Source organism: Amblyraja radiata, chromosome 8 (assembly GCF_010909765.2).
Source record: "Amblyraja radiata isolate CabotCenter1 chromosome 8, sAmbRad1.1.pri, whole genome shotgun sequence".
Lineage (NCBI taxonomy): Eukaryota > Metazoa > Chordata > Chondrichthyes > Rajiformes > Rajidae > Amblyraja > Amblyraja radiata.
Window position 1 is genome coordinate 79,318,960 of NC_045963.1, and position 12,380 is coordinate 79,331,339.

Below are 12,380 nucleotides of genomic sequence, written 5' to 3' on the forward strand. Positions count from 1 at the left end.
CCTGGAGAGGAAAAGACTACAAAAAGTAGTAAACACTGCCCAGTCCATCATCGGCTCTGACCTTCCTTCCATCGAGGGGATTTATCGCAGTCGCTGCCTCAAAAAGGCTGGCAGTATCATCAAAGACCCACACCATCCTGGCCACACACTCATCTCCCTGCTACCTTCAGGTAGAAGGTACAGGAGCCTGAAGACTGCAACAACCAGGTTCAGGAATAGCTACTTCCCCTCAGCCATCAGGCTATTAAACCTGGCTCGGACAAAACTCTGATTATTAGCAACCACTTTCTGTTATTTGCACTACCAGTTTATTTATTCATGTGTGTATATATTTATATCATGGTATATGGACACATTTATCTGTTTTGTAGTAAATGCCTACTATTTTCTGTGTGCTTAAGCAAAGCAAGAATTTCATTGTCCTATACAGGGACACATGACAATAAACTCACTTGAACTTGAACTTGAACTCGATCCTGGATGATCAGCCATGATCGTATTGAAAGGCGTTGCTGGCTCGAAGGGCTAAATGGCCGACTCCTGCACCTACTTTCTATGTTGCTATGTTCTGTTTCATGCGCAGGTGATATGTTGTATGGTTGGATTAATGCCAATGTTACTCTGCATTGGTATATTTCTGTAACAGGTGCCAAGATACATAGAAAAAGTGCAAGAGCTGTAACAGGGTGGATACAAAGTTGAAGATTTTATCCTTAGCTTAGGAGAGGTCTATTCAAGAATCTGATTACAATGGCGAAGAAGCTATTATGAATCTGGCAACTTTTGTATCTTCTGCCCAATAGTTTTGTGATCATCCTTACTACTGACTAGTTATAATTTCAGATTATAATCTGAATATAAAAAAACATGACGGGTGCCATGGTGTATCTGAATGAATCGAGTCACGAGGTCATTAGACTAGGCCTGGATTTAACTGTAATTTAAGCTGCATCACCACTCTACCTGAATATGCAGTGGACCATCTGTAAGCTCCTTTCTGCAGCTGCTATTGCAAAGATAAGAACAGAAGAACTGACACAAGACATCCCAGAATTAGCTGTAACTGAAACGGAGCATATCAAACTATCCTACACAAATGCCAATGTTGTGGGAAACTGAATAGCAAACGTATCCTGTGATTTCAAAATGCTTTTCTCGATCAGCGTGTTGGGAAATCAACAAGAGCTACAAATGATTTGATCCAACGCTGCGTACTGATAAAGGATTAACTGATAATGCAACAGTTAAAGGGGCTTCAGAGAACAGCGCTCATAACATGAGAACATTTTATAAAAGACATACTGACAAAACAACAAACAAACTGCTGGTGGCACAGCGGTGGTAGAGCTGCTGCCTCACAGCGCCAGAGTCCCGGCTTTGATCCTGACTACGGGCGCTGTCTTTGCGGAGTTTGTACGTTCTCCCCGTGACCTGCGTGGTTTTCTCTGGATGCTCAGGTTTCCTCCCACATTCCAAAGATGTGGAGGTTTATAGGTTAATTGGAGAGTGGTGAATCTGTGGAATTCTCTGCAACAGAAGGTAGTTGAGGGCCAGTTCATTGGCTATATTTAAGAGGGAGTTAGATGTGGCCCTTGTGGCTAAAGGGATCAGGGGGTATGAAGAGAAGGCAGGTACAGGATACTGAGTTGGATGATCAGCCATGATCATATTGAATGGCGGTGCAGGCTCGAAGGGCCGAATGGACTGCTCCTGCACCTATTTTGTATGTTTCTAATTAGCTTCTGTAAATTGTCCCTGTTGTGTAGGACAGAACTAGTGTAAAGGTGATTGTTGGTCGGCACAGACTCGGTGGGATGCAGCCTGTTCTCTAAACTGAGCAGTATCTGCGGAGGCATAGTTGGTGCTTCAGCTTGAGACCCGGCATCAAGACTGAGATGCCAGTATATAGAGATAAGAGGGATGGATGAGGTAGGGGCTGACAAGTGATAGGTGGATCCAGGTGAGGAGGGGTTGCTGGGCAGAGGGGAGAGGGAGGGGTGGAGATGATGACAGAGGTGATTAGTGGAGACAGCAAAGGGCTGCAGACCATGGAATGTGGTAAGAAAGGATGAGAGAAAGCAGAGAAAGGAGACATGCTGCGCAGATGGAAACATTGAGAGTGGACAGGGCACCGAGGATTTTTGAGGTTGTAACTGGCAGAAAGATCAAGGTAAACCCATTGATGTGATGTATTAGGACTTTCTGCAGGCCTGTGACAAGGTGCCACAGGTTTGTTTAAATTAATGTCAGCAATTCAGAAGGGAATTTCTTCACCCAGAAGCTAATGAAAGTCTCCATCAACAAGGCTGTGGAGGCTGCCTCACTGCATTCAACCCAAAGATCAATAGATTCCCTGACATTGAAGGGAAATGACGAATATGGGTTAGTACAGGAAAACGGTTCTGAGGTTAAAGATCAGGCACAATCTTACTGAGTGGCTGTAGAGACATAATCCTGCTTCTACGCGTGATTCCATCCAACAGTCGTTAATTCCATCCAAACAGCCTCCATTGATGAACTGTACACTGCAAGGGCCAGGAAGCGAGCGGGCAAGATCATCTCTGACCCCTCTCACCCTGGCCACAAACTCTTTGAATCACTTCCCTCTGGAAGGCGACTCTGGACTGTCAAAGCTGCCACAGCCAGAAATAAAAACAGTTTTTATCCACGAGTGGTTGCTCTACTCAACAGCCAAAAATCTGTAGCCTCCCTTTGATCTGGTATTTTGTTGGTTCACATGCTTGATCAATGGTGTTTTATCATTAATGTTTTACTATTATTAATGTTTAGTGTTTTCTGAGTCATTCGTAACTGTCACTGTATGTCATGTTGTTACTTGTGGGCGGAGCACCAAGGCAAATTCCTTGTATGTGAATACTTGGCCAATAAACTTACTTATTTAATCGTTTCTCACAGAGTAAAACTAACCTTTGTGATATTTATTTCTGATTCAAACAAATATAACAGATGATGCCAGACAACTTGCACAGCTGTGCACAGCAGATGGCCAAGTTGCAGGCAGTTACCTTCAAATCCACATCTGAATTGATCCCTTGCAATTAAAACTTGACAATATTTTAGACTACCCCTCATCTTCATCTTGCATTGCTCCCAGTTGGAATGTGAAGATTCCAATTGAGAAATACTGATTCTACAGCAGATGGATGGAATTCATGGCCTTTGGGAAACCAGCTATATGGAGCTGTCTCTCTGTGAACTGAATGTAGTCAGAGGCACCTCGGATATGATATTCGGTACACCTTTAGTACACCCAACCATTTGCTTTTGGTTGCGAAGCCTTCAATTGTTACCAGAACTGTTCCCCAAGTATCTATTCTTGGTCTCCTAATATTTTTCATCAAGAAGTTGAACCTCAGAAACATTATTGTAGTGCATAGCATTGGGTTCCATTTGTGTGCAAATGATATTGAACTTTACCTCCTCAGCATTTATCTTAAACCTTTCAGGACCTCGGAATTATCAAAGGTAGACACAAAAAGCTGGAGTAATTCAGCGGGACAGGCAAGCATCTCTGGAGAGAAGGAATGGGCGACGTTTCAGGTCGAAACCCTTCTGACTGAAAGATCAATCTGTGTGTAGGACACTCCAGACTGCATCAACAGAGTGAAATAATGACTTTGATCAAAGTTACTCACTTCAAACCCTGCTATGAAGTAAATCTGCTCCTTCATCATCGATTCCACCTCTCTCACTTTCAACTGAAACTAAATGAATTGTTCCCAGTTTGATGCCACGTGCAATAGCCAGTGAGCTTTGTATCCAATACTTCCACAGTGTCCCCGACTGCAATGTGACTTCAGTCTCCCTGCTGCACAGATCGTCACTCATGCCTTCTACTCCAGGCTGCACCACTCCAGTGCACTCCTGGGTGGCTTTCCTTGTGCAACTCTCCTTAACTGGAGGCCATTCAAAATTTCACACTTTGAGACTTGTAAAGAATTCCCTTCACCCTTGAAACTTCAAACATTCACCTCAATGGATTTTGTTCTCCAACTATTTGATTCAACTGTAGACACAAAATGCTGGAGTAACTCAGCGGGAAAGGCAGCATCTCTGGGTAGAAGGAATGGATAGAAGAAACTGTTCTGAAATGCCAACATCTGACCAAACTGTCATCTTAGGGAACTGAAAGATACATCACCATTCCGCCCAGTTTTCCATTCCCTTGAGGTGCTCACTGGACGAACACCGTGCTCCTTATACCCACCCTCTCTCAATACAAGTGTCACACCCATGCTAGCTGCTTCAATCACCAGCTGAGGTAGCACATTCGACAAGCTCACACTTCTCCTACTCCAACTTTGGCTATATTGCCTCAGTTTAGAAACTCCTAGTATCGAAAGAATCTTTTTTAACATTCCCGAGAAATGGCATCAGGTGCCTAGAATGTACCGTACGACAGCAACGGCTGAGACATCACCGACACAGATTCACAAGGTGCCGGTCCATCTACCGACAGTGCTTTGACTCTCTGGAAAAACTGCCTGGTTAGACTGGCAAAAGTGGAAACATAGTGTAAATGTGACAGCTAGTACATGAATTGATGTATTAGCTGTCGGCCTCAGCCTCCGTTGTACTCATCAGATGGGAATGATTACAATTTCCATCTGTACTTAGTAATACACGCGGCGGAGTGACTTGGGGATGCAAACCAGTGAACTAGTTCCTGCAGTGTTAAATGATGTCCAATATTCAGCTAGAGCATACCAGAAATTGGTGGGAAAAAGGAGCACATTAAGGGGGTTTTGTTCAAAGGGAGTTAGAAACATGGAAACATAGATAGATATGTGCAGGAGTTGGCCATTCGGCCCTTTGAGCCAGCACCGCCATTCAATATGATCATGGCTAATCATCTTAAATCAGTACCTCGTTCCTGCTTTTTCCCCATATCCCTTGATTCCTTTAGCCCTGTACAACTGCAGTTGGACCTCCTTGCTCCTAAACTCAAATCCTCTTGCAATGAAGGCCAACATACCATTGGCTTTCTTCACTGCCTGCTGTACCTGCATGCTAACTTTCAGTGACTGATGTACAGGCACACCCAGGTCTTGTTGCATCTCCCCTTTTCCTAATCTGACATATCTCAGATAATAATCTGCCTTCCTGGTCTTGCCACCAAAGTGGATAACCTCACATTTAAGCACATTATACTGCATCTGCCATGCATCTGCCCACTCACCCAACCTATCCAAGTCACCCTGCAGCCTCATAGCATCCTCCTCGCAGCTCACACTGCCACCCAGCTTTGTGTCAACCGTAAACTTGGAGATGTCACATTTAATTCCCTCATCTAAATCGTTAATATATATTGTAAATAATCGGGGTCCCAGCACCGAGCCTTGCGGCACCCCACTAGTCACTGCCTCTTCAGACCCAACCCGAAACGTCACCCATTCCTTCTCTCCACAAATGCTGCCTGTCCCGCTGAGTTACTCCAGCATTTTGTGTCTATCTTTGGTTTAAACCAGCATCTGCAGTTCGTTCATACACAGAGCAAGTTTATACAGTATATAAAGAAAAATGCACCTTAGGCTTGTAACCTTAAGGAGTTACTTAAAATCATTAATTAAACACGAGTAGGTTTTAATGTGATTTGCAAGCCTGGGCCCAATTTGTTGCGAAAGTCATGCATCAGTCCTCTTATTCTAAAGCAAATAACGGAATAAAATAGAAATTAATTGCTTAATTTGAATAGAGTAAAATTGTACACATCAAAATATATACTGGCAGAAAGTACGAGGCATAGTTAAAAAAACAAAATATGATTATTTTCTTGTAATGATACAAAATATTAATTTGTAAAAACCAAGCAAAGCATCTAAAAGCAACAATATGTATCAAATCGTTTAGCAAAGTCCATGAAAACCATATACCAGAGCAAATGATCATTTCAGATGATAGATTCCAAGTAGAAAATTGGCTTAACTTACAGTTTGAAAATGCAACAAAGGAATAAATATGCTTGAAAGATTGAAGTCTCTGGTTCCCCAAACAAAAAAATCGAGAATTGATTTATTTCAAGGTACATTAATCAAAATAGCTCATTTGATTTGACACTACAGCACATAACATGAATAATGTCTTCAGAATGAACAGAAGGGCATCCTGATCTTTCACAATAACAATGTTTCGTGGGACCATGAACAAAACCAAACTTAACAATGATTCCAAATATAATATTTAAAAAATCAAAATTGTCAAGGTCCAAGGTACTGTAGGTACAGAAGCAGATTTGTATCCACTGCATTTAGTTGCAATTGGTGTCCACAGCAATTGGGTGGATCACACTTAGTGGTCCCTTCCCATGCATTGAATACAGTGATGTCATCTGATGCCAAACTAGGGATTCAAGTTTAAACTTGGAAACTTTTATCAAATAACTAGTAGGCCATTTAGGACTGAGATGAGGTTAAACTTTTTTGCCCAGAGAGTTGTGGATCTGTGGAATTCTCTGCCACAGATGGCAGTGGATGACAATTCGCTGGATGTTTTCAAGGGAGAGTTGGATTTAGCTCTTAAGGCTAACGGAATCAAGGGATATGGGGAGAAAGCAGGAACGGGGTACTGATTTTAGATGATCAGCCATGATCATATTGAATGGCAGTGCTGGCTCGAAGAGCCGAGTGGCCTACGACAGCTATTTTTCTATCTCCACTGATAAATGTTGTGAACAGCACCTTAAACTATAGACAAACATAAACATGACATAAATGCATGGACTGTAACTGCACTTACCTCAAGTTTGCCGTTGGCGCAGTTTAACAGCACCACATTGGCTCGGTCCCTTTCGTGGGCGACTGGGAACCAGGGCCAGCCATCTGCAACAGACGTCTGCCACCAGCAAATCACCATGTCTTGCACACAGTTCATGGCCAAATGGCGTTCTACCCTCCGGCCTGTCGGCCCAGGCAAATCAAGGTAAGAAATCTACAAACAAATGAAAATTTATATCAAAATCTATTCCCTGGAGTTATATTTAATATTTGGAAAAAATAAAATAATTTTTCCCCACTTTATTTCTATTTGATCATTTTGGCATTATAGAGCATGGATCTCACCGGCCAGTGGGACCTGCCGCACCAACGTTCCAGCACCTGGACCGTCACCTACAACCTGTGATCAACGTTATTTTAGCGTTATAGAGCATGGAGCCACATCTCACTGACCCGTGGGCACCAGCCGCACAAATGTTCCAGCACCGGCCCGGCACCTTCAACCTGCAGGAGATTCAAGTGTTCACCCATACATACCTCTTAAATGCTGTTAGCAACTCTGTTTCCACCTCTCTCTGGCACTCATTGTACTCATTACACTCTGCCTGAAGGTGGTCTTCCTCAAATCCTCTCTCCATGCCTCTTTCTTTTCCCCAAGATGGAAAAATCATATACTAGTGGGCATCTGTGTTTTTTTTAAATTGCTGGGTTTTTTTCTCCTTTTACCTTCCGCCCACAATATTTAATATATAAAAGAATATGTGATTCTGTTCCATTCTGTTTGTAGTTTGTTTGTTTGTTTGTTTGTTTTTTTGCACAAAGTCCGCGAGCATTGACACTTTTCATTTCACTGCACATCTCGTATGTGTATGTGACGAATAAACTTGACTTGACTTGACTTGATAGCCTTCAGGAGAGGGGCAAAGTTGAAACGAGATGTGCGGGGCAAGTTTTCTTTTCATACAGAATATGGTGAGTGCCTGCAACATGCTGCTGGGATTGATGGTTGAGGCAGATACGATGGTGGTAGTCACAAGACTTTTGGATAGGCATCGGGATATGCAGGGAATGGAGGTATATGGATTATGTGCAGGCTGATAAGTAGGTCTTGTTCGGAACAGACATTGTGGGCCGAATGGCTGTACGTCCTCAAATGTTACTCACTTCTGATAAGGGGAGAAGATTCCTGCAAGCTAGGCTATCTACTCCAGAAACAAAACATAGTTTTTAATATACAAAATCCACCAGTATTATTAGTGGGAAAAAAAAGAACTTTATTGATCTTAGGAAATATTATGGTGTTATAATAGTGACCACGTAAGCAGTAAATTTGAAATTAATTTTTTTTTTCCTTTTCTCTTATTTTCTACCCTTCTCCCTACAACAACAAAAAATGTTGAGAATATTATTAAAATACAAACTGTGAATCATCTGTGTGTCACATAAAAAATTGTCCTGTAACCTACCTAAGGAATTAATAGAGTTTGATAGCAAGGAAAAAAAAACACAATTTTGCCATTTCTGGTCAGTAATAATCAAATCATTTTCTGAGGATTAACCAGAGAGCTAAGCCCACTGGACCAGGCACTCGGAAAGGCCAGGGGTTTCCCTTATCAGGGAAATGCTTCTGGAGCTAGTTTCACTATAGGATAGATTGCTTTTATATTCCTGTCTGGGAAGCAACAAAGGATTCCAGTAATGCGATAATGCCAGAGTGCACACGGTGTTCAGAACCTGTGCATTTATGTGTTGTATTTACCAAATAATCGTGCTCATCCAAATTTGATCTCACCACTTGTCTCAGGCCATTATAACAGCGTTAATGCTGAAAATCCTTTGCTGCATTTATGCAGTCAGAGGTCTTCCCTATTCAGTCAGATTATTGCTTACAGAAGCCTTGAACACGCATCAGAAAAATTGTAGACAAACTTTTGATGCTGTCCACCTATCCAGAATGTTCACAGCTTTCAACTCATCATACTGTGTTAGTTATCTAAACCAATTCACTGTTCTATTCCTACACAGATCTTATCCCAATTGCTTGAATTTTCTTGGTACAATGATGTTGAATAAGCTTTCCACCTGACGGACAGAGGAAGGATTAGCATGATTACATCTCCACACACCACCAATTATTCAAGTCCAATAATACAATGACATTCGTCATTAAAATAAAAAGATTTAATTATTAAAATTGTACGGAATTATAATCAAATAATGTGACAAAGTCTCAAAAAACTTAACATTTACTAAAATACTATTCAGTTTTAATTATTCAAAATTGTGAAGAGCAGATTATTAAAACTGATTAATTTAATACACAATTAAGGAACAAATACAAGTGACTGGTAATTTCCAATTCAATATAGTATGAATAGCAGACCAATTAACCAATCCAAGCTATTTTTAATCGGAATATGTTCATATCAACATGTGCTCAAATATATATAGCAGCTGGTCCCATATACAACTCTCCATATCAACTTGTCATTTCCCAGGAGGCATACTGTGATTAAAGTTCAAGGTACAGGGCAGAGATACATTGTTGGGCCGGATGTATACTAAAAATGAGAGGCTTTCCATTAAAACTGCAAGTATTAAAAAATATTATATCTTAACACATTGCCTGAATAAATAAAACACACATTCATGACGCATGCCCGAGTAAACACATATCCATTCCCCATGTCCAAGTGGTGGGAAGACGCAACATGAGCCCTGACCTTCGTTGTTCTAGTTATTCTCCTCCACCATGCTGATTCTGGTGTAGAGTAGGGTGCTCCAGGATTGTGGTTATATGTGGGCAGGTAGGGTTGCGCTTTGGCCCAATATCAAATGAGTACACAACCCAAACATGTTCTGCCCAAGACCAAACCAGGCCAGACCCAGGCACAATTCATTCTAGTTTTCTCCCCAAACCTGACCAGACACATACAGTGGGAACACATTGGGCTTGCCTTGGGTAGCCAGACTACACCAAATTTTAAAAAGCACGTTTTGTTAAAGTGTGTAATAGCTGTAATCTTCCTGTTCTTAGTTTGAAAATACTCCTATTTTACAAATTAAAATGACCAGTTCAGGCTGGTAATAATCAAATCATTTTCTGAGAATCAAGCTAATGTTGGCCTTCATTGCGAGAGGATTTGATTTTCGGAGCAAGGAGGTCCAACTGCAGCTGTACAGGGTCATGGTGAGATTGCACTTGGAGTATTGTGTGCAGTTTTGGTCTCCTAATTTGAGGAAGGACATTATTGCTATTGAGGGAGTGCAGCAATGGTTCACCAGGTTAATTTCCGGGATGGCGGGACTGACATATGATGAAAGAATCGGTCGACTGGGTTTGTATTCATTGGAATTTGGAAGGATGAGAGGATATCTTATAGAAACATATAAAATTATTAAAGGATTGGACAGGCTAGATGCAGGAAAAATGTTCCCAATGTTGGGGGAGTCCAGATCCAGGGGACACAGTTTAAGAATAAGTGGTAGGCTATTTAGGACTGAATGAAGATTTTTTTTTTCCACCCAGAGAGTTGTGAATCTGTGGAATTCTCTGCCACAGAAGGCAGTGGAGGCCAATTCAATGGATGTTATCAAGAGAGAGTTAGATTTAGTTCTTAGAGCTAAAGGAATCAAGGGATATGGGGAAAAAGCTGGAATAGGATACTAACTTTAGATGATCAGCCATGATCATATTGAATGGTGGTGCTGGCTCGACAGAGCAAATGGCCTACTCCTGCACCCATTTTTCAATGTTTCTATGTTTCTCCTTCAATGCTAACCAATGTTTCTTTCCCCAAATCACATATAGAAATGCATTGTGTTGCACATATACATGTATTGCTTGTATTGCACAGAATATCACTGAATGTTGATGAACCTTCCCCACACCTATAACTTCTAACCTATTAATACCAATTAAGAATGTATTTAATGACATAACAATGAACTAGGCATTCTTCCCATCCAGTATTGCACCTTAAAATCTCTTGGGTCAATCAGAGGCTGAAGCAGTGGCCGCCCAATAAGAGAGAAAACAAAGGTCCTGGTAGCAGATAATGACGGATGACTGGACCCAAGGTGTAAAAGGAAGAAGCCAAGGCTGAGATTAAACTGGAGCACCATCAGGAGAAGGTAGCGACACAAGAATTGGATCCAAGGATTAACAAAAGATTTAAACCCCTTGCATTTCTCCTTGCCTACCGGGTTTCTCAATTAGCAATCATCCTCATGGACCATCCATCTCACACCTTAATCTGCTCCTCATTAGAAACATAGAAAATAGGTGCAGGAGGAGGCCATTCGGCCCTTTGAGCCAGCACCGCCATTGTTGGTTCTTGGTTACTTGGTCCTCCAAAATATTCCAACTGGAATTTAAACTGGAGGTGGTGAAGGGAGGGATTAAGCCAGAAAGGGTTATTGGGAAGAAAGAGCTACTTTAAATTTAGTTGCATCTGGTTGGGTAACTATAGTTGGGTGGAGATTATTCCATGCTTTAATTGTGCGTGGGAAGAACGAATTGCTGTACACATCTGTCTTTGTAGCTGGGATCACAAATTGGATCGAATGCCCTCGTCTGCTCCTAATTGGTTTGGGGTTGGTGTTCATTGTGAATTCATTCATTGTGATCATGGCTGATCGTCCCCTATCAATATCCCGTGCCTGCCTTCTCCCCATATCCCTTGACTCCACTAGCCCCTAGAGTTCTATCTAACTCTCTCTTAAATCCATTCTAAGATTCAAAATCCAAAAATCTTTATTTTCCTGTTCCAGAGCTGCCAACTTTGGTCAAAACATCGATCTTTGGTCTCCTCCTTTTTCGACATGAGAAAGACTGAATCCATTGTCTTCCGTTTATCGACCGCTGCAACTCTCTTTCCTTTTACCTCGAACTGAAATAGTTCAATGCTCGCTGGCTGAGCTTCTACTGCAAAAACAAATATTTCCTACACTTTGCTACCAGAAATACAATTCACACCAAGACTCATGCACTCACTACCTTTACATTGGCTCCCAGTTCAGCAATGCCTCTCAGTTACAAGATTTCACCTATACCTGTTCTTCCCATTTCTGTAACATGTTCTGCTCTGCAAGCTGAGGATATTTCTCTGCAACTCCAATTCAATCTGAAGAAGGGTGCCAACCTAAAACATCACCTATCCATTTTCTCCAGAGATGCTGCCTGACCCGCTGAGTTACTCCAGCATTTTGTGTCGATCCAATTCAGGCCTCTTGACATACCATTGGTAACTACGCTGGATTTTCCCATAAATGTCACGGCCACTTTATTCCTTTAAGACACTGTAAAAATCTCCATTTTGGTCAATCTTACTATCTCCTGAGTTGTTCAATTGCTGTTGCAGCAGAGACGGATAGCTTGTTTTGTATCTTCACTGGGAGGCCCATTCTCTTGCATGCCTCAGTGAACAAGTTGATGTACTTCCGTGGCGCACTCAGTGAACAGTGTTGTACTTCCGGTGGGGCTGGTGTCAGCTGCCTCCACCTTCAGCCTTCGGCATCTTTTTGTTTTTTCGTTTTTTTTGTTATGTTGAAGTGTGTTTTTTATGTTTTTTTTAATGTTTTAATGTGGGGGAAGAGGGTACGGTAAGGGGGATACCGTCCTTCAGTCACTTCCTGGAGAGGACG

General features: G+C 41.8%; 1 protein-coding gene across 2 annotated transcripts in view; it reads right to left on the reverse strand.

Annotated features, from left to right (window-relative positions):
- LOC116976427 (WD repeat containing planar cell polarity effector) overlaps window positions 1-12,380 on the reverse strand; it is a 133,329-nt gene that overhangs the window by 55,153 nt on the left and 65,796 nt on the right. For both annotated transcript variants that reach the window (XM_033026311.1, XM_033026312.1), the window contains one exon: window positions 6,757-6,948. In XM_033026311.1, the coding sequence (XP_032882202.1) occupies window positions 6,757-6,948 (192 nt within the window). The remainder of the gene's footprint in view (window positions 1-6,756; window positions 6,949-12,380) is intronic.